Below are 23,514 nucleotides of genomic sequence, written 5' to 3'. Positions count from 1 at the left end.
GAAATGCCTGCAGGATGGATCTGTTCAACAGAACAGCCTATGGCATTCCCCAAGCACCAATAGAATTCTGTTACCTTAAGTGGAGCTCCAGCTGTGAGTAAAGGAAGTGAACAAATGCCCTTCTTGCCACAATTTCTGCATGGCAGTCGTTGACCACAAGCCCTTGGTCATTAATGTATTCTCCATTTATACATTTGGTACCCGATGACAGTGCAATAACCTGAGCTTGCCTGATGTCCAAACCTGTAGAAAGAAAAACAAAAGGGTTGTGAAGGTGCCTGGGGGTGGGTATGATATCATAATTATTAAAGTTCTTGCAGCCCACACTTTGATGTGGCAGCTGAGACAGCCCTAATGGGATGCTTGTAAAAATGATGATGCGGCCTTTGGAATACACTGGAATCTCACATCTCTGTGTTATTAGAATAATAAGGGTCCTATTTCAGCCTTGCTGCTAATTCCAAGATAAAAGCTTGTCATGAAATTTACTTGTTAAATCAATAAGTACATCATAGGAGAGCACATGCTGTAGGAAGGTAATAAAGATCTCCTGCAGTGCTGATAAATGGCCACATTTTTATGAGCTGTTGAAGACTTTTTCTGGTGGGAACACACACTCCCTGTAATGTTAGCTTTCATTGCTGTTGCACTAGAAGTGCTAAATAAAATGCAAGTAACAGTTGCTGCTCTTTAAAAATTGCAGAGAACAAACAGATCTGACTTTAAGTTCAGCCTCCTTTTCTGTTTTCCCAAGAGCAGCTCTATCAGTGCTCTTGCACTGCGCCCCCAGGGATGGAGCATTCCTCACTGTCACCAGCTCTGTCTGTCTGCTACCTCTCCAGATTAAAGGGGATGGTAACTGAAGGACGTGGTTTTCTTGTTCCAGATAGACTCTTTATAGGATTAAATCCTGATTTCTTTGGTGTCAATGGTAAAAAGTTCATAGGCTTCAATAGAAACCAAGTTTCGCCTCAGAATATATTTCATCAAGTCCTGAGGACAATTTCAAATAAGAGTTCAGAATGAATGAGACAAAAATGAAATAAGTATAGAGCAGCACATTTCAGGATGCATCTCTCTGAATGACAAAGAAGCAACTCTTGGAACAAAGGACCATTCTGAATGACGGGTGCTGTTGCCACATCTGGATGAGACAAGATGTGCTTAAAAGTGTCAGACTATGTTTGAGAGCTACACAGAATTACTTTGAGTAAGTAAAAACGGATTCAGCATAGCAAGTCAGACTGCTAGCCTTCCATTTGGCTCATGAAGTCTCTGGTGCCAGTTTGGATGTCCTCAGTGCCTTGCATAATCTCCAGCTGCTGGTACAGGAAGACTTGGGTGTCCAGGATGTTCTGTGCCATGGCCACCTTTCCCTTATGCAAGTTCCCCAGATGACTTGTTGAAATTAGATGTCTACAGTCAAGCAATGAATTAAGCCTTCAAGGCCTGATGGATCAGTGATTAAGACAGTCCTAACACTGCAAGTGCCTACAGAAAACAATCTTATCATAGCAAAAATATTTCTTTTTTTAATACATTTTGCTGGAGAATGCAGTTTGAATCTGCACAAACAAATACTTTTTCTTATTTCTATGATTTTTATTTTAACTGGAAAAAAGCTTTGGTATTTATTTTTTAAAGTCAGCAACCTTTTTTTTTTTTTTTTTGTATTGAAGTCTATTGAGTGGCAGAAAAAAAGCAAGAAATTGCAGAGATTTTTCTGGGTTAGAAGCACCATGCTTCAGGCAACGTTCTCCCATAAGACCTGTGAGTTGGATATGAGAAAACTGCAGAAGAAAGAAGGAATGAATACTTTTGAAGTCTGGTGCTGTTGATGATGCTAGTGATGGAATTAAAAAGTTTGCATTTATTCCATTTTTATTACTATTGTTGAGAAAGAGAGTTTGAGGTAGACTAATGGTGTCCTCCCCATAAAAAGAAAATAGATTACACTCCAAATTGCTTTGGTGTCGCTTTGCTTTAGGGGCATTGTTTTTATGAGAGAGGTAATTATGTGTTAGGTCAGACTAATGTTTATCTAGGTAACTTTGTCCTTCTCATTGGTTAGTACCAAACATTTCATGAGGCTTTGCAAGCAGCAGAGGTTTTGTGTCCAATTGTGCATCTCTAAGAGGAGCTTATACTTGCCTATCCAGTCAGCATCTAGTACTGGAAAGTTCATGATAAGGATGAACTATTTTTTGTTGCAATTTTATTTATTTACAAAGAATGTACACAGTTTTATTTTCCTCAACACAACAGAAATAAAACAGCAAGAGGTAGTTTCCTAGCTCAGAAACCACAAGCCCTTTTGCCAGCCAGCTCATGCACCTGAGGAGCTCTGTCAATACTCTTTCCAAGGGCAGTGATACCAGCTGCTTTTTCCTCTTTTTACCCTGACTTTCTGTCTCTTTTGCTTTCTGAAGTATGCCCTAAAGTGCCTCCCTGTCTCCTCTTTCACCTTGCAATCAATGCACAAGTTTTGTAAATACAGGGAAAAACACCTTGGGAAGCCATCTTGTCCTCCAGGAGGTATCATTTATTTCCCCCCTTCCAATCAATCCAGTGCTTTGTGTGATGGGTTTTATTATTTCAAACTCCCTACCTGTAAATGAGCTTCCCTCCCTTCTAACATGGGGGAAGTTCATTAACATGCCTGGCATTTCCTGTGAGCTATGGATTTGCTCACTATTCAAAGGCAGTTTTACAGATGCATCTAGCACAATAATACAAGTTGGCTCTTATGCTGCTTGCTGTCAAAGTGTCCACCTGCAAAATAATACCAAGCTTGCCTGGTTGGTTGTTTTGGGGTGAATTAGATCTGTGTGTCAGCTCTCAGTGGCATGGGACCTCCTCCAAGTGATCACATGCTGACACAGACTAATGCGTTTGCCAGTCCTGGTGAGGTACGTGTGTTTGCTGAACATCACATTAATGTTTCCTGGGGTGCAGATGATGCTTTCCAAAAATCCACAGAACCAGGCTGGGTGTTAGACACTAAAGGTCTCCAAGTTTCTCCCATTTGAAGTTACAGTAAAAAAACCCAGGTTCTTCCATGCACTGAAATAACCACTATTAAAGCACTCAGAAACAGGTTTACATGATTTAAACATTAGTTCTGAAATATTTACACCTCCCTGGGGAGCCAAACGAGGAAAGCAATCTGTGACCAAGGTACCACAGTTCAACATTTCATGTGAGGGCACCCTGCATCATGAGAAGCAACCTGAGAGTTGCCCTATGTGCCTGGGCACATATCTGCAAACAGCCAGTTCTTTTGCATGCCTTATGTTATGCATACATAAAGTTGGAGTTTTATTCCCTCCGAAATGCTTGATATTACTTCCCATGAACACAAGAAGAACTAGTCTGTGAGAATAACACATGTGATGCCCAGCTGGTAAAGGTAAATTTTACCAGGGATGGATCAAATGAACATTTTACACCACGTTTCTATCTCTCAAGCCCAGAAGCTTGCTACTAGTTGCCCACTAGCAATAGGCACTTCTGTGCATTTGTCTATTTTGCATAAGAAACAATCATGAGTAACCGTTGATATTAATATTTACTGACTGTTTTATTTTGTCTGAAGAATATTTTATATTTCTCAAGTGATTTCTAGTTAGTCATATCAGACCACCTCCTAAAGATTGATTAATTTAACCTCAAATCATGTGGTAGACATCACATTATATGTGGGAAAGCTAAGGCATTGAGCGTGGCAACGTCCTTATCTAGCACTGACTTGGCATCACCAGCTGCATGTCACCATCCTGGGTACAGAGCAGGGTATCACCCTAGGCTCTTAACATGACTCACATTCTCGCTGAGGGGAACCCGCCTCAGATTAAAAACTCAGGGACCTAACTCTTTGTTCAGGCCATTTGACAAACAAGGAGAAATGGGCTACATTACTATGACCTTAATTCCTGACCCATTGATTGTCAGGGCTCATGAGGCATTTCTTTCCCTTGCTGCCTCCTGTGAAGTAATGTTTGAGAAGACATTAGGTTAGCAGTAACTAGAGAACGATTTATAACAGGCACCTGCATTAGGTTTCTATTATTTGCTTAAAGACTCCTAATAGTTTTCAATTTGAGAAGGAAATGGAGCAGGGGAAAGGAGATTGGGGAGCTATGTCAGCACGCGGGCTGGCTGCTGCTCTGCTCCTGCGAACAGCTCCAAGAGCGGCCACGTTTGATTTGCAGAAATTATGCCAATTCATTAGCTGCGTTACAGAACAAAAATATATTTACGAATGATTCGTCCACTTCAATCACAGGCTCTAATGACCTGGTGAGGCAACGAGTCCTTCTCTGCTGAGAACCTGACCCCTCCAGGGCTCTGTTGCAGGATTTTCTCCCACACTGATGTGGGGGGAAATGCCACCCTGGCAACACTTGTTTTTCCTTTTGTTAGTGATAGTCCAGACTTTCCTGTTATAGTTGAGCAGTTGAAGAGAAAATGAGTTTTATTAAGGGCCATTTCCTGTTTGCTGACACCAGCAGTAGGATTCATTTCAGCTCATTGGGAATAACAAGAGTTTCCATGTGTGTGTCTGAGCTAATTGCCGTAGAATCCATTTGCAGGCAGTGGAGAGAAACTTTCCTGAGAGGTGATTCATCTGGCCTGATTTAGCTGTTTGCTTTTGGATAGTCTGAATTGCACCTCAGAAGTGCCAGCTTCTCTTCATGAAGGCCAGTGACTTGCAGCTGACTAGCAAAACTGTAATTTTCTGTACTGTAGACAGCTGCTTGTGATAAGATTTCGCCCATCACAAGTTTTGATCATGAATCAAAAGCCCCCAGATCATGAGTTTGGAAGCAAAACAAATCTAGTGTCTTTTAAAATTTTGCCTTCTAATTTTTAGATTCCTGAGACCATTTATTTTTCCTTTTATTTTTTAAAAAATATACTAACTAGGGATTTTTTATATATATATGTTCATGCAAATATACTTATGGATGGCCAGATTACCTTGAGCTGGGCCACTCCACAAACAAATCAAATGCCACGGGGGGATATTGCCGATGCTGTCCTTCCTACATTGTCTCTGAAAATATCAGTCCCAAGATCACAGACCTTGCAATAGAAACAATTTAGAAAGATCCTGACAGAAGAGACAAGTAAGCAAGAAAACTCTGAGGTTTGCTCAGCAAATAAGTGGGGTGTGGAGAACTGGCTGACATCTTATGGGCTACAGTTATGAGCTGCGCTTTTAAGTTAGTCATGAAAATAAATGCAAAATGTTTACACCCATCTGCTCCAAGAGACAGCTCTCCGATAAAACAGGAGAGGCGGATTCTTGTTTAGTCTAATCAATGTTTAAGTTGACTTTAATAGAGGAACTCTCACTTCTAGTGTGCAGTGGTCATTAAGCCCTTCTGTAATGAAGAATTTGTAGCTGTGTGTCTCTGAAAGTTGGAAGAGAAAAATCAAAATCACTAGGTAATTGCAAGAGGTTATGTGCAATCAGTAAACTCTATTTGCTCACACTAAATCTGAATCACACCTACTGTATATCAGAGAAAGGCTGTGATTTCTCTTCAAGAACTTCCGTGATACTCAATAGCCTAAGTTCATACTGAGCAGAACTGAGTTTGCAACTGCTGATGCCACCATACAGCTGTGTTCGCACTTGGGCTTCTCAGCAGCTGACAAACACATACAGAAACACCAGCCAGTGTGCAAACCTCTGCTTCACTGCATGTTTTAGGCCCTGTTAGCAGTAATGAAATCCATCTTCTTTTTCAACAAGACACAAGGAAGACAACTCACTAGCTGGAATATATTCATTTCCAATAAGAAAAAAAATCAGAAAAAAAATCATGTTCTATTGATTAAAAAAAAAAAGCCCAGCTGTTTTATTGGCTTGGAAACAACTGACACAAAATACTACTCAGTAGAAGGAAAAGCCAGAAATAACGATAGTGTAACCTCAGTCCTTGTGAATAATTCATAGGGTACAATTTCATGTTATTTTAAATGTTGCAGCTTCTCTCTCTGATAAGCAATAATTTTGTGTTCATCCTTTAGCTTTTTTTTTTTTAACGAATCAGTCAAAAGGATTCTCCATTGTTACCTGCAAAAAAAGAATGTATTTGGAATAATTTCTAAGTGGTTTAATAGAGCTCTGATCACACAGGAGTTTTTTCTTTCTTTCTTTCTTTTTTTTTTTTTAATAGTCTCAATTCATAGCTGAATAGGTTCAGGTTTCCATTTCAGGTTTGTTTAGGGAAGGAAAATTTCTTGATGTTACACAGCACTGACAAGTCCTGTATTATTTTCTGTTATCTTCTTCTCTGGAAGCTCTACTATTTCAGCAGAATCACTTAATTTTGTATTAAGATAGTTAGGACCTGAAAGGGCAGTGATGCTGGAGGAGCATCATGTGGGACTATAGCGTGGTGCAGTCCTGCGGCTGATTCATTTTGTTTTCTTCCCTTATTTATATGATGGTCAGTCCTGCCTCTTACTGCACTGATGAGGGAGGGCTGGGCTCTGGGGTGTTCTTGATTTCGGCCAGTGAATGAGCAGGGACAGAGATCCCATCCCCTCTACCATGAACTTTGATCCTTACAAGGTAGAAGCAGCAGCCAGGATATTGTCTAAGAACGATTGTGTCTTTCCTTTAAAAATGCCAAGTATAGTAAACTTTCCCCAATAACAAAAAGCACTTGTTTGTGATCAAATTTCAAATTTAGTTCCAATGGAAGAAAAAAAAATCTTTCAGAAACAAGCCAGTTTTGAATTGCTTGATCAGGTCTCTGATGGTCTCTGCCCATAAAAACGGACAATATCATCAGTCCATCTTCCTACACATTTCTATGCAGGTCTTTTCAGTACGTCCCTTGCACAATGATGATTTGCTAGCCCAAGAAAAGCATAGAGAAGCTGTTGCCAAAGTTCAAGTGAATCAGAAAACAGGGACAAATCTGCTAAGGGCTGAAGAGTGACTCAGGAGGAGGATACAGTTATTAAGCATGCAAAACCTTGGAAAGTTGCACCTCTAAAGGTGCAAAAAGTGCCTGCAAGTATCCAAAGGGTGCAAATCCCCAGGAGTGAGGTGGCAGCAAATGCCTGAGGCCGTATTGCTGAGGTTCTGGAATGAAATCACATAAAACAAAAACCAGGCTGCATAAATGGTGAGAATTATTAACAATGAGGTCTATTAGATGAGAATAGTCTCCCAAGGTAGTGTTGAAAGCCCCATTGCTAATTGATTCGTTTAAATCTGCACTGGAAAAAGCACTCAGGAGTGCACCACTGGGAACAATCTTGCACTTGCAGGGAAATGGACTTGATGACTTAGTGGTCTTTTCCAGTTCTAATTTCTATGGTCCATTTCTTTCCTCACCTTAGTGAAGGGAAAGGCTAAAATCCCATCAGCTTTGCTTCTGAGGAGCGTGGAAGGAGACAGCGGTATGTTTGCAAGCATCAATGCTCCTTCCCTACCCCTCTGTGGGGTTTGGGGAACCGGAGCCGGGGAGAAGAAAGGGTCAACTGAGGCTGTTCCATGCTTCATCCTCAAATCAAATCCACAAGGATTTTTGTCTAAATTAATAGTGACACAATCAGTATTAACTGGGACTTCTTTCCTTTCATGTGAGCTTGAACACAATTTTTCTGCTCAGAAACAGAGCTATGTAGAGCCTTATAGATAATTCCTAATTTTAAAACAGAACTGACTTGCACTCTCTCTGTCAGGCTGTGAGTTCTGCTATCTGTGTTTCTCTAATAAATGCTGGATCACTAATGCTTAAGCATTAAGCAAATTGTCAGTCTTATACTGCTTTATATGCTAGTGAGAGCCTTAATTGCAGTGAGAAAGGATGAAACCCTGAACGTGGGTTTTGGCAGATAAATGCAGGAGGAACTTTTTTTTTTTTTTTCCTAGCATACTTGCAGTTTAAAAATCTCTGTATGCTTTTCACTAGCTCCTGAAAGTAAAAGCAATGGTTGATGACAGTTTGCTTTTATTCACCCAAGAAGCACCTCTTTTTTAGGTTAACATACGCTATATGCCTTAAGACTGGAACAGTTTCAAAGTTGCCTTGTCATAAACCAGAATGAAAATCTGATTTTTTACAGTTTCTTTCTTGATAAGCTTAAGGCCAGAAACACAAAATCCAATTTTTTATTTTCATGTTTTATGTCAATTATTCTACCCATCCTAGGGGCCAGTGCAATTACGTGCAATACAAAACTGGAGCCTCACCCGCAATTTGAGAGGTTTCAGTAACTAATTCAGTTGGAAATATTCTTTACCAAAAAGGAACCAAAAGGTCAGTCTAGAGACTATAAATGTTTTCTGGATAAAAGACTTGGATTCTGAGAAGAGCCAGTTGCTCTGAAATGGGTACCAGAACAACCAGTAGGGAAGAAGTGGGGAAGAAGAAGTCGGCCGCTTGAGGTGCCCACAAGTCACCAGCAGGAAGAACTGAGGACATCTATGGCAGTGGGGCTCTGTCCTGAGCCAAGGAGAAGCTTCTCATGTCCTTCAGGATCCGCCACTGCATCCCTCTTGCAGTGGGGGGCACGCACTTCATCTGGAGAGGAAAGCAGTGGCTCTCAGTCTTCTTCTGAATCACAGCTGAGATGAGGGGTAAAGACTGATGCTTTTTTTTTCACTGTAACGTGGAGCACTCAGGCAGCAGGTGGAAAATGGTGCTCAATGCCCTCCTCAAACTGGGAGATTCTCCCATGGGAGAGCCCAAGATTGCTGGAATGGGAGGGGTGCTCGTCCCCTTTCCTGTGGAATCTGGGCTGCCAAATGGCAAAAACAGGTTGAGTTAGGCAACAAAAGCAGGTGGATGTGGGGCTGTGGTGGGCTGAGGTTCTCATACCAGTTCACATACTGTTTGGGATTCTCACCTACAAAAGTGCAGCCCTAATGACCATGTCCCACTCTTCATTTTCTGAGAGAAGGAATGGCCCAAAGTCACACTTGCTGCAGGGGCACTTGCAGTAACACACTTAAGACCATGTTTTAAAAGAAGCAATGAAACTGGCAGAGCTATACTTTTAAGTGTAAACCCTCAGATTATCCTTCTTCTGGAATATGGAAAGCTAAACTTGCTGTTGGGCTGCAGAGATTCCTATCGGCCCGTTATAGGACCCACATTAAAATACTGAGTAACAGGTTTGAGACTGTGGAACTAGGATGCACTTAGAGAATTTGAAATTATTTAGGGTACATCTGAAGATTATTGGTTTAAAGTTTATAGAGGAAAGTAGGTTTCTGAGGAACAGACTATGTAGGATTTCTAATATGATATCTATCTACATATTCCAAAATATTTCTGAAAAAAAAATTGTGATAGCATGTCATCTTGCACATGTAAGCAGTGGCAGCATTTCCAAGAAGTCAAATGACTTTGGGCTGCCTCCTTAAAAGGTTTGCGGAACAGAGCCAGTAGTTTCGGATCTTACTGGGACACAGGCACTTAAGCATCCATTGAACTCTGCAGATGGGACCTAAGTCACTCACATCTTTTGAAAATATCCTGGACACTATTCTGTAAATTTTTTGCAGATAAACTTTTTGATTACTTGAATCCAACCTGGAACAGTGCAGACTAGTAGTCTGTGTAGGGCCTCAATTTACTACTATATTTTACTAGTCTCCAACTTCCCTGTTGAAACTAAGGAGCAGAAATCAATTGGCCATCGACATTCTTGATTGTACTTGGATGTCAGGCTTTGTGAATCTTAATATGACTGTAAAGATCCACAGAGACATATTGTCAACTTTGCTTTTTTTCTGTTATTCCACTTAGTAATTATTAAGATCCATTCCATGAGAAATAGATGATAATTTCCCACCTTTTATCACAGCATGAAATTGCTATTTAGGGCCCTTTTGTCCAGTTCATCTTTATTTCATACAAGATAAGTGAAAAGACCTCCTAGTTTGCTTTTAACATCAAAATGATTGTCAGCCTTAAAAAAGAAAGGCTAGGAGAAAAGAGAAAATTGAAGTGAGAAATCAACTTATAACCTTTTTCTGTGAATGCCCTGCTCCTGTGAAAAGGCCAGAACTTTCTTAATGTTTCATTTTTAACAGAAAGCATGAAAAAAAAGTTCCTATCAGTATTTAAACTGCTAAGATTTGTCAAATACAAATGGGGAAATAGTGTTTAAATAACAGTCTCACTTTGTGCGTAGTGATTACAAGAGGGTTATTTTTTGGGAAAAGGACCTCAGCAATAATAGATCATCTCTGGAATGAGTCACAGTCATTCTCTAAAACATCCAGTGACTTTAGTAGAGCACAAATGTAGGCACATATCTACTCAGAGTTGGCAAAGGCAAACCCTGCCAATGATGCAAATAGATAGTCTGAGTGCAGCCCTGCCTTCCCAACCATCAAATCTCAAGCACTTTAACAAATAAATAAATAAAATAATAATAATACATTTACAATAGTAATTATGATTATTTCTTTCTAATAATTTTCTTAACACGACCAATGGCTCAAAATAAGTTACCCAAAAAGCATCTGAGAGGCAGAATCATGTGGAAGGAGAGGAGCTGGTAGGTTACCTTTGTCTGTAACACCAAGAAATGTTATGCTTAAGGACATAACAACATTGCCACGCACCCTGAAATTAAGTATGTCCCCTCCACCTGGGATGTCATCGCTGCTTTTCTCTGCTTTTGCCCTTCTTTGCCCTTCTTTGTTGTTTAGCGGCTTTGTCTTTCTGACCTTTAGAATTACTAACTTCAAAAATTGGTGTATGATTGGCACGACTCTAGTGGTGCTGGGTTGCACGTTGTCTGGAGATTAACGTACATTTTGGGTTGCTGATGCTGACAAGCTCCTCTCTCTAGCCTAGGACTCAGCTCCTCTGCCCCCTCTTTTTAACACTGAAATAATTGAAATAATATTCCCAAAGCATAAAATCCATTTGCAGAGCTAGTTTGATTCCTAAACTTTATGCTATGCTCTCAAGTGTCTTGCACGATCTTTTTAAACAAAACAAAACAAAAAACACAATATAGAATTGTAAGTGCTGCAAAATGGGGAAAAATGTGTACAATTTGCAAAATATTATAGCACACACCACACAACTTCAGATAGACAGAGGGTTTTTCCTTTAGGATCTTCTCAGGCCCCAGTAAGAGCAGTGCGGATCTGCAAATGAGTCACAGCTGCTCTAGTGATTTTGCTACTTGAATCCAGCCTGGGACAGGGCAGATTGATAAGGGCATAAACTGAAACAAGAGAGATCAGATAGAAAGAGAAACTTTTTCATGATGAGAAAAGTTGGACGGTGCAGTTTCATTTTTGGAGATTTTTAAAGACCTAACTGGAAGAAGTCCAGAGCAATTTGGTCTGACTTTGTATCTGACTCCGCTTTGATCTGGAGGTTGGACTGGAGACATCCTGAGTTGTCTCACAATTTGAATGATCCTGTGATCCTAAGGCTATAAAAGTGAGACATCTAAAAATATAGAAATTGGGGAATTTCTGAGATTTTCTTCATAAGATTTGTGTGCTTGGTAGCAACCAGATAATACAAATGAGACAAAAAGCCACTGCTGAGAGTTTAGTCAGAGGCACAGTGTTCTTTTCCTTGTTGACTCTTGCAGTCAAATCATACACCAGAGAAATCCTCATTAATATCAGGAACAAAATATAAGTTTACATTCTCCCATTTCAGGATTGTGTTTCAAAATTCTGTTTCTAATTTTGGAATACAGATCTTCCCACTCGTTTGAATAAAATTGGCTCTTTTGCTTCTCAAACAGTATAATACTTCCAGAGAACTCAGAGGACAATTTTGGAAATCTGGAGAGTTGGAAATCTGCATGGTGTTTACTCGGATAGTGTTCACCTGAAGGCTACAAGAATCAATTTCTATTCTATGCTACAACATGATGCGAATGGGTTTCAAACAATTTGGTAGCTCTGAAAAGCACCTCACATGCATGAATATGTTTTGAGCTGATGGTTTATGCCTGACACAATGTCATCTAGACTGCCTGTCTTTTTCACAGATGAACTAATGGTCTGAATCTACCTATTGTGAGCCCACAGTATCTTCAGAGAGGTCAGAGTGCAACAAAACTTAGGTCCTTATATTAATGATCTGCTACAGTAACAAATGTACTTTTTTCCTGCTTGAATATATTTCATGGGGAAATGGTTTGCTGTAGATAAAGGATTTGAATGATATATCTTACTCTTTTAATGTTTTTTCCTAGAGTCGATCAAATAATTTTTGATAGAACAACCTTCTGCAAAAATGCTTTGACAAAATTAGAATATGTTATAGGAACAAAAAATTTCAAACATCATATAACTAGAGAATTGTTAAATAATTTACTTCAATCTTTCCATCTTGAGACTTTGAAACTTGTAGTTCTGGATACATTATGTTTGTTTTTGAATTATTATTTGTTTCATTTTTTATATTAAATCACATAATAACAGTTAATATCCCATGTGACATTTTTTATCTTACCTAAGTGGAATTTTTCAAAGATTATCTTGATGTCTCCTAATCAAATGTTTTGAAAATGTACTTCCACAAGAGCACACTGAGATTTAACTTTTCATCCTTATTCAGAGCAAAATATATATAAATACATTAGACCATACCTTTTTCCTGACCAGCAATTTATTACTGTGGAGCATTCACAATCAGTCAATAACATAATTTTCTGCATTTTTTCTTTCTCCTACGTTGGAATTTGCCCTGGGTGCTAAAGCATAAGTAAATTACTGTGCCCAAATGTAAGCCTTTTTGATTTCTCTAAGAAACTGAAATGGCAGAAAAAATGTCAGAGTTCAGGGAAAGAAAACCAATATAGAGCACTTTTGATTTGTCTGCATAGGTTTTGTATTATCTCAACAGCAGTTATCACAGAATCACATTGTGCTTTCTATCAGCTTTGTCTGAAAACTGTACAAGCAGAGATAATTCTGTTGCTAGTTGGGATGAGATTAAATTGAAATGAAGGTAAAAACAAATTAATTTTTGTCTGTAATAGTTGTGTATGGTACCAAATGTGACAAGACATTACCAGATTTGTTTTTATTGGTGTCATTAGTATGCTGTTTGCATATATTAAGTATTTTTTTGCCAAATTCTATGTTAACATCACAAGAACTCTGTCCTTATTCAAGCGTTTCATGTTGGAAGATCCTGTCTGTGCTATCTTTAAGGAGTGTGTGTCAAGATCCTTGCTACCTTTGGAAAGGAGAGTGGGGAACAGACCACAGACCCGCAATTTTATTTTAGAAAATAAGGATACAAAATAGCAAATGATTCTTTTTGTTGTGGTTGGTAGATTTTCTCATATTGGAAGGAACTCAAATCTTCCCAGAAAATGTATCACGATAAGGCTGTTTCTAGATTTGTATCTCCTCTGAAGCACATTACATATATATGATTTTCTCTTTAAGGCTTCATGAAACTAGTAAGATATTGACAAATTGGATAGCTGACAGATTGGGGGAACTCAGAATCAAAATGGAAGCCTTGATTTATGTCATGATTTATGAACATACAGAAACTTAGACTTTGTCTTAATGCTGACTAAGAAGAAATATGAAATGCAAATGAACAATATCCCATTAAAGGCATATGGCTCTCATGAAGAAAAGCCAGAAGGAGGGATCTTTCCCCAAAGATGAGGCACAGACATCACAACTACCTAGTGTGCATAGCAGGGCTCTGGATGTGGTCCTCTTTCTGGTACCGCTGCATGGGCTCAGGAGCCACAATTTTGGAAGCTATGGCCCCATCACAGACTCTTCCCATATGGTGTGGGATTCAGCATGGTCTTGCATATCTCTGAATTACTGGTCATATAGCAATGTATTGCAACTGTATTGGCTCTACTATGTTCTTTTTAAAGCAGATCCAGGCCTGGGCCTAAAGGATGTGAAAACAATACCTTGGCAGCATGGGATGAAATTTGGACAGGCAAAAGAGATGCTGAATGGAAGAAATCTGAACATGACTGAGTGGGTTCAGTCTCTCTTTAAAGCATGGGGTTAAAGGAACAATTCTTGGCAGCTGTAACCAGACTTCTTCCTAAAGACATATCCAAATGCTTTCGTTGTTGTCCTCATGCTTGGAAAGAGTTGTTTTTTTTTTTTTTTTTTTTTAGATGAATTAGTATGTTCTTCAATCTGTTGAGTGCTGCAGTCAATAAATCTGACAAGGCATTTCAAGTCCTGGGTGCATGTTGCACATCCAGCAGTTAATCTCATTGTTCCTGTTGTTTATATATCTTTGTACTGAACACATCTCTTGTGGTCTTTAGGACTCATATGATGTTCTGTGTTTGTACAACACTGTGTTTGTGCAGCATGTAAAAAATGAAACTCTCATCCATTATTTAAGGTCCTAAAGTAATACAAAAAATAACTAGATGAAGTCAACTAACGGAAATAATAAGTTTATCCAGGGAACAGCTACATTTCAAACAAAGGTAGAAAACACTTGTTTCAACTTTTCTACTTCTAATTCCTGAAGTGGGTCACTCATTTATTTTTAGCTTCCTGAAAAGGAGGAGGCAAAGACTACAGGAAATTTAGTTTCCTTGTGTAGGATTCCTGGCTCTATTTAGGTTCTGTGGTTTGAAAAGACCTAGTAGATAATCCTGTCTCTATCCTGCTACCTTGCAATACTCACAAATGTCCCTACTGAATCCAGCTAATGTAATTGTTGAAAGGAATCAGTAAGACAATCCTGGATGAATTATACATGTCTTTCCCCTCTGAGCTTATCCCCTCATTTCCAAACTCAATCCTCTACTCCACACATCTGAGTGAGAAAGAAGTTTATGGCAGCATCTCTGCTGCTGACATTCTCATAAATACTGTGAGGTGCCTGAACTCAGGTATGCAGACAAAATAAAAAAGGCCATTTATGCAACATCTGAATGAACAAGCTAAGAGTTCTGCATGGTTTGTATCCTTTATTTAAGTTTTAACAGGATAGAATATCAAATGTTGTCCCTGCTGGTAAGTATTTCACCATGGTTAGATCATAGCAGAATTAAAATCATGCATTCTCTGGGTTTCTTTGGACTGGCAAGAAATGAGATGAGGTTTGTTTTTACCCTCATACTAAAACAAGTTTTTTTTTGTGGCTTTGTGCAGCCATAATGCAGTATTTTTCAGATCTAAAAATAGCAACTAATAAATAAAACAACCTTTTATTGATAACTACTTCTTCCTTCTGTTAGGAAATATAAAACAGACAAGTCTGCATTTTGTCCTGTAAAGAAAGCAAGCTAGGGAGCACATGTTTATGAACATATATATATTTTTTTACTTCAGATGCCAATATTTTTTTGTGTGAACTTACTTGATGTGTAAATATTTAATGGTTCCTTTCTCCGCACTACAATCTATTTTTCTGTGTGGTAGTAAAAGGATCCTTCAATACTGTGGACCAAATAAATAATGTATTATTTTGTCATGAAAAATGCCAGAGGAAAATAAATAGAAGATATCTTACCTTTGGTCATCACAATTCCTGCAAGAGTTTTGTGGCGTGCATGCGTGGAAGTAAAATTGTCTGTCAACTCCTGGAACTTCTGCACAACCATTTGGTATATGGAGTCGGCAAAATCCTGAAAGACACAGTCAGAAAGAATTCTTTCACTGTCTTTGATTGAGGTACTTGGGCGTTTCTGCAGATTAGTCACCTGCTGTCAGCTTCTGAGCAGTCCCTTTTAGAATTAGACACCACCTACCTGAGCGAAAATGAAAGGAAAATTTCTTTGTCAGCTAACGGCATCCACTGTGGAAATGCTCTGCGCTAGGTTCTGAGACTAGTGTGTTAAAGTCAAGTTTCATATTGAGTAGGGTTAGCAGGGAGGGAGGAGATTTCAATGTTGACTTTTCTTCAGCCCTTCAGTTAAAGAAAATTTGCTGTTTCTCAAAGAACTTTGTTATAGATGGCTGAAGATATGTACTGGTGTCCCACCAAACCACTTAATAATAAGAGACATGGAGTAAGAATCACCAGTTTCGGGGGTTACTCTTTTTAAAGATTTTTGTTTGTAATGAATGTTAAGGCATGAAAATTTCCACCAATCTATTGAAGCCTGAGAGCTTAGCTGAGGTCTGAGTTACAGGGAGGAGGTCACAGAAACCCCTATTTCTGAACTCATTATGAGTCTTTAATGATTCATTGCTACTGCAGGAAAAATTTCTGCTAAGGAATAGCAGCTGCGTTTAATGTTGTCAGAAGCCTACCATGACCTCTTTAATTTCCACCTTGACAACCACAAGGATGAGGGAACTTCTAGTTGTACCAGGGATGGTGCTTGCATCAATATTGTGGTGTCTGGTAGTGCTGCATGGACATCAGGTTTCCTCCTGGGCTGAGGTGAGTGCAACAACTATCTCGAAAGCTGTTTTTTTCCTGACAGTTGGGCTGTAAGGACTGAATTTTCAGGTCTGAGAGAGCCTAGAGAGTTTAGCTGGCAGTCAGACTTTTAGGAGGCCAGGTACCAAAGGAAGTTAAATGGGCTAAAGGATAGATGCTGCATCTTGCTTATGGATGAGTATGAACCTCTGCTGGCTCCTCAAAACACTGCTATTTGGACAGATTCCATGAAAGGATATTTAGTAACTTTTCATTTAGTCAAGCTCTGCACTTTGGTTTGCACAGAACCATTCAAGCATACGTTAGAGATAAGTCAGGGGAATGCTATTTGTGATCATGAATTATTCTTAATGTGTTTTGCAAATCTGAGCATACATACCTAAGATCCAAATGATTTTTTTTGTTTGTTATGTGCTATCCAGTTATTTATGTGAAACCAAACAGTACCTACAGATCCTTCCGGAAGCAGTTCCTGAGGGCTAGTGCTTACTTCCTGACCCTGGTTTGGGACCTCTTTGGTATCCTGTGATCTGGTTAGCCCCGAGTGAATATGCCCTCATTGGGAAGAGTGGCTTGACTAGGCAACTGTCTCCTTTTTCTCTATTGGTGTTGGGCTAAATGCACCTCTGGGGAAATCCCTGTAAAACAGCCCCTCTTGGATTCATATGGTTTCTCTGCACGGGTTCACCATACACATGGGTGAGCAGCTGGATTTGATATTTGTATTTTCTCAGCTAGAAAGAGCCATGGCCATATGAAAGTAAGGAAATGTATTCAAAATGATCAAATCCTTCCCCTGAACCATTAATATGGATGCAAACCATATCAGTGGAAACATAGTATTTTAAATTGGGAAAACACGCAGATGTTTTTCAGATGAAAGCAGATTCTATCTCACAAATATTACCAGTAATACTACTGTCATAGAGAGCCTCTGCAGGCTGCATACCATATGTTTCTACAGTTTGCTATAGGAACTACAAGAAATCTGTTTAAACATTATTATGTAAAATATGAAAAGCTAATTAAATAAAACATATCAATAATTAGGCAACCCCATTTTCATAAATTCTTGAAATATTTTTCCATGGACATCAATGTAAGTATATACTTGCTCAAGTATATAGAGGATAGGGCTTCCTTGACATGATTTTTTTTTTTTCTAGTGTCTATTTTCAAGATGTTGCTCTGGGAAACACCAATTTGCCCAAGAAAATGGAAGATGGCCTAAAATAACATGGAATAAAATTTGCTAACTTGATGCAAAAGAAGGAAAGAGTCATTTAAACTCATTCTGTGATGTGCATGTGAAGTTCTGCACCAGAATTAGATGAGAAGTGAGAAAAATTATCAAGAATGGTTTGACAGTTTCTAAATGGAATTTTACATTGACTGCATTTATACCTCTTCTAATCTAATTGTCCACAACAACCATACGAGCAAAGCATTGTTCATACTGTGCTTTTGAGGGCTGGATTTGGGTCAATTCTCGTTTGTCAAGCATCAAGGCACCCTTGAGATATAAATGCAATTATAGGCATTTTACAGATGAATGAGTGAAGGCAATAAAATGGTGAGGGACTAGTTTGAGGGAGCAGCGCAGAGAAAGGCACAGCCAGGTGTTCTGATTTCCTGATGCTCCAACTAAGTGTTAAACACTGGAACGCTGCCTGTCTTTCATAACATGAAAGTTTGATTCTATACTTGTTTTCCTTGCTAAAGAATGACTTCATCCATAAAGGTAAAATAAAGTATATTTGCAGACTTGTATAACTGGGTCCCATATGGTGAACTGAAAATCTGATCAGATTTATTTAGACTAAAAAGAAAGAAAGAAAGGAGTATCTCAATAAAACTATCTGTACCAAAAAAAAAAAAAAATCAAATCATAAGTTTCATCTCCCATCGTATTACAGTCCAATCCATGCCTGCCTTTCTAGAATACCCTCCAAATCTGCATCCCAGGGCATTTTGTGCTCATTAAGAGTTAATTAGCTTAGAGGCACACACAATTCCTAAAAGAATCATTTAAAAATGCTAAATAGAACAAATAACTTTTAACTTTGGATTTAGAAATCCCCACAGTAGAGCTTTCTTTACTTCATTTGGCAGTAGGTTCCAAAGCCAGAGAGCAAAAAGACTCACTAAAGGCAGAATAACGACATGACTTCAGATAACATTTAGGGATGATAAGGCATTCAGCATTCACTGATCTCAAGGAGTGACCTGGGACATTGAAGAATAGTAAATCCATTAAATGTGAAGCCACTAAGCTAAAATAAGTCAGGCAAATATTTTTGTCTGGAATTCATTGCCTAATAGGATGCCAGTGAAATTAATACGAAAAAAAATAATGGAGTGAAATGCATGAATATGTAGGGTGTGGGAAGCAGGAAAAAAACAACCTAAACCACAGTGTTAGATCTAAGAGGACATTATTGTATTAACTTTGGATATTCCAAAGTACCAAGTAAAGAAGGGAAAAGAATAGTCTATTTTCTCAAGTGATGAAAACTAAGGAGTAAAGGGATGCAGGGCTCAGCCTATTAAGGAGTTTGATCGTCTCAGAACTGATGCATGTAGTTCGGCTTTACTGTAGAGTCCTAAACGATCAAGTGCTGAAAGTTGTCCTGGAGGCAGAGCTGAGAATAGGGCTAGTTTCCAGATTCATATCTATATGGCACGAGAAGTGAAGCACGCTGCCTTTGCCTCTACTACACACTGAACAGCTACTTGACTGGACCCAGTCACATGCATAGAAATCAGTGACAGTATTTCCACCTGGTTAGAGACATTAGTCTAGCTTTGAATATTTTAACAAATTCAGAAATGGTTGCAAATATATTTGGTACATTTGGCGCAGATACAATGGAGATTAATATTAGGTAGACCTATCCTTGCTCAGTTTATAAATAGAGATTTAATTCCAGTTTTTCTTGCCTTATGATTATCCAGTAGTCCTAGACTACTAAAAGATACCTATCTAGCTGATGTAGGTTATCATTCCTGATGGCTGATAAAAGCCAAATAACTATCAGCAGTCACCATGAGACCGGCTGAAGTCTTGATAATGGTAGAAAGCAGAAAGATGCAGATGGTCAGAACTTTGATAATTTATAAAAAAGCCCACCAGAAGATACAAGTTTGCATACCCTCAGAGCACTGGGACAAAGGTGAGGCTTAGCAGTAAATCTCCTTAGAAGTTCAGGATCTGATCCAAACCTACCTGAAGTCAGTGGAAACATATCTGACTCAAAGGAAACATATCTGACTCCAGATAAGGCACTATCAGCAAAGATGTTTTAGATATCTGCTCATCTTTGAGGGCTAGGTGCCAGGGAAAGCTTTTATGGACCACAAGAAGGATTATTCACTAGAAACTGCATACAGTAAAAGTGTCATAATTTGAGGTATCTCGTCTGTCCACAAAAAAAGAGACACTGACATATTGATTGTTCTGGAAAATACTAAGAAGAAAAGACAGTCACAGACAAAATGAGGTGCTGGGGACAGCAAGCCCTTCATCTGGCAATGCCAAGGAGGGCTTGGCCACAACGGCTTTGGGTGCAGGTATCTCACTAGTTGGGAGGAAAGTGTACGGCTCTCTGGAAGAGCAGAACTTTCCAGTGCTGAGTTTCTTTCCTGTCCCTCACTTTGGCTTGCTTGCTGTTAAAATCTTAGCTTTCACAGGTCCTCATTTTTTCTTCTGTACAAACAATATTCAGCTCAGAGACAATTTCTCCCAAATCAAAATTCTGCGCATTCTGATCAATATAGTAAGTGATGAGTAAGTCAAGTGAAATTGCCAGACTCTGGACACTGACATCCAGAGTCTATTCTCAATTATTCTCAAGGCACTGAGGTCTATTTCTTTAAATGATCTGATGGAAACAGCAGTTACTTGCTCAGGCACCTGCCCCCCCCCAAAAAAAAAAAAAGAGCTAATAATACTAAACCTTTCACTGAGAAGGAAGACCATGAGATCTCACCGTACTTAATGAGTTCCATTTGGTGTAGGTAAGTAGGGTAGAAAAATGAAAAACAGATATCATATTACTAATAATCTGGACTGTGTTTTCTGAACTACTGAACTATCCTTGATTACCATATCAAATTATCAGTGTTACTCACAGAGGAACATCAAGCTTCAGATCATACCATTATGAAACAAAAACGACTAGTCATTTCTCAGCACTAATATTTCAAATGTTATAAATAATTAAATGGGTTCAAGTTTGCAATGGCAGTCTTCAGGGTAAAACTGACATTCAACAAGAGTAGTAAGGATATTAAAATCAATAGATTATAAAGGAGAAAGTCTTTAGTAAACATTTTCTATTGAAATCCTGTCTTTGCATTTATAGGGTTGAAATATCAAAAAGGTTAGATTTGCATATGGATGGGCAGAAAAACTCTACTATACAGATATCACCCAGAGCTCTGTCTCTTCTGTCTCCCAAGTACTTTATTTTCCAGAAATTACTGACATTTGGGGGGTAAATGTTGAATGCAATGAATGAGGATCGGGTTGAATTAAGTTCACAACTTTCTTCACTGATAAAAGGAGACGTGTGCCTCATTCTTTTTACTAGCCAAGTGGGAAAGATGCATAAAATTGGGAGCTTGTTTCTTACAGAGAACTCTCACTATCTAGATGGAAGGGGTGAGAAACACAGCACAGAGATTATGAATCCTAAAGGACTGATCCTGATCGGGGTATGTATCAAGTTGCTGTACAATACACTTTTTTCCTGGGCTTGTAAATAAGTTTGCTATAGCCAGCTGGAGATTCATCACTGAGCAATTGTACCCTAGAGCCAATGAATTAGTCAAGTCCTTCTCACGTACTATATCATCTTCAAGATGCAGGCTTGTGAAGAAAAATAGGGAAGGGTCAATGGCTGCCCTTCACCATCAGTCTTTTGGCATCAATTTAACTTCTGTCCCCAGGGGCTCTACCACCACAGTACAAAGGGCTGAATGAGGACCTAACCAACCTGGCACATGATCTCTTAGGGGAGAAGCAATGGGTCCCTGGGACCCCTGTCCCACCTCCTGCCTGCTCTGTGCTTCACCATGAGGACCACCTCTCCATATGTGTAAGGGGTCAGTTTTTACCCATCTCTCAAGAATACAATGAGACAAATCTCATTAACGGTTATGGGACTCTTCAAGCAGGGACAGCCAGGGTCGTGCAAGTATCAAGGTAGCCACACTGGAGGCTGCGGTCCACAACCCCCTCATAACTCAGCCTTTCCTGTAGCAGGCACAGGCATTTATGAAGCATTACTCAAAGAACAAGGCTCTGCTAGGGAATTCATTGTGGTTTGTTCTGTGAGAGGTGCAGCAGTTATTTTCCTTAGATCATAACTCCTGCAGTATTGATCATTATGTCTGATTTTGGCTTATACCTCAGAGCCAGCATAGATGGGCTTTCTTTTATCTTAGATGGGCACAGTTTTATTTTATCTGGCTGTATGCTGGCATTGCAGCTGAGCACATCTGGATACCCTGTTTACCCCCTTGATTCAGAGAGTCTGCTCGTTCCTGTTAGAGGAAGCTGTGCATGTCCTGCACAAGCATCAGCTGGGTAAAAGTTCTTACACTCAGCTATTGGTGAAAGCTTTACTAGCAAAAACACATTTCTGACACTAAAAAGCCTCGTCATTTTCCTATCAAGATTGATGGGGAAGATCATCTGCTCCTATTGATTCAGTCAAAAGAATCATTTTCACTGCCCACAATTATTCATAGTCCTTTAACTTTTTTTGAGCTACATATACTGCCAAGCTATCATAATAAATTAATAAATTCCTTATTTCTGTAATCATCAAATACCCTGCATGTGCTCTGCATCTGGAAAGACTCACCACAGGCTCGGTTGACCTCAGCTGACTTGGCTGACTCGGCCGGACTGTGTGATGGGCTCCTGGCCTCATTAGCTGGCTGCTTCCCTCTTTCCTCCTCCTCATTCCCCTCAGCCCCGCTGGAGACTGATTACTCTGCTAATTTCGCAGGCCCCACAGAACATTTTTGCCTCCACATCATTATTTATGGCATTAGTGATCATCTGCTAAGTTTCAACACTGCTGGTTTCTGTTTGCAGCATGATTTTGAGGCAGTCCCTGTTCGGCAGATGAAAGAATGACAGGATGCTCTGAAAGATCATGGTGTGGCAGTCAGAGTAGAAAATCTTTCTTCTATTCATCTGATTTTTGAGTTTCTCAGTGACGCAAGGACCTTATGAAAACCAAAGGGATCCTACTCCCTAGGACTGGGGGGATACAACATGCATGGAGAAGTTAAGATGGGGCAAGAATGGAATGGGAAGGATAATTAAAATAATCTTTGATGGATCTCTGCTAAGAGTTTTACCACTAACCTCTTTGCGCTTTAGGTGTTCTAATGAATCTGATGTTTGCTTAAAAAAAGGTTTATCACATTCATATGAATAGATCATATATCCAGCAATGCTTAGAGACTGCCAAGGACTTCACACTTGGATACTTCTTGAGCAGCAAAATGCAAGCAAAATGCCCTTCACTGCATCTCAGACTTGATTCTCTGCACATGAGAACACAAAGGACTCTCAGTAAATTCATTTTAAATCTCTTTAGTGATATTTTTGATCTAGTCAGCAAAGAGGCACTGTGCAAAAATTTGCATTATATTTTTTTTTTATTTTGCTAGAAAAATATGCCTATTTCTGATGGGCTACAATGTTAAATTTGAGATGAGGACAAAATTCTAACTTTTGGAGGGCATTTGGAGACATCAGGAAACTGCTAACTATACTGTGAGTTCTGCTATAATCGATATGGCTCTGTGACGCTGTAGATGAAATTCATCAATATTGAATATCTAAAAAGATATTTTCCAGCAACAATAGGAAGTACAAAGATCAAACAGGAATTTATTCTAAGAGCTCAATGAAAAAATGTTCTGTTTTCTCAGTATATCCCTTGACTAAAGAGAATCAATCAAACTTAATATAATGTATCTTTTTATTTGTTTCAGAAACCCCTGGAGTCACTGAAAGAAAATAGAACACATAAAATAAGTATAATGGAGAAAAAGGAAATACTGTCAAATCCAAATGCCCCAGCTCCTCCAAAAAGTGCGGCTTTCCTATTTGGTAGTAAAACATTTTGTT

The 23,514-nt window shown here is 39.1% G+C and overlaps 1 protein-coding gene across 1 annotated transcript in view; it reads right to left on the bottom strand.

Moving 5' to 3' along the window:
• The window catches only part of ADARB2 (adenosine deaminase RNA specific B2 (inactive)), a 296,328-nt gene that overhangs the window by 45,246 nt on the left and 227,568 nt on the right, over positions 1-23,514 (bottom strand). The window contains exons 4-5 of the mRNA XM_088528177.1: positions 15,486-15,600; positions 75-243 (exon numbers count right to left, since the gene is read on the bottom strand). Of these exons, the coding sequence (XP_088384303.1) occupies positions 75-243; positions 15,486-15,600 (284 nt within the window). The remainder of the gene's footprint in view (positions 1-74; positions 244-15,485; positions 15,601-23,514) is intronic.

The sequence above is a fragment of the Tinamus guttatus genome, unplaced genomic scaffold, assembly GCF_059628265.1.
Source record: "Tinamus guttatus ecotype Peru unplaced genomic scaffold, ASM5962826v1 Tinamus_guttatus_pri_ptg000306l, whole genome shotgun sequence".
Taxonomy (NCBI): Eukaryota; Metazoa; Chordata; class Aves; order Tinamiformes; family Tinamidae; genus Tinamus; species Tinamus guttatus.
The sequence above is the reverse complement of the archived record's forward strand: the minus strand, read 5'-3'. Positions and strand labels throughout refer to the sequence as shown.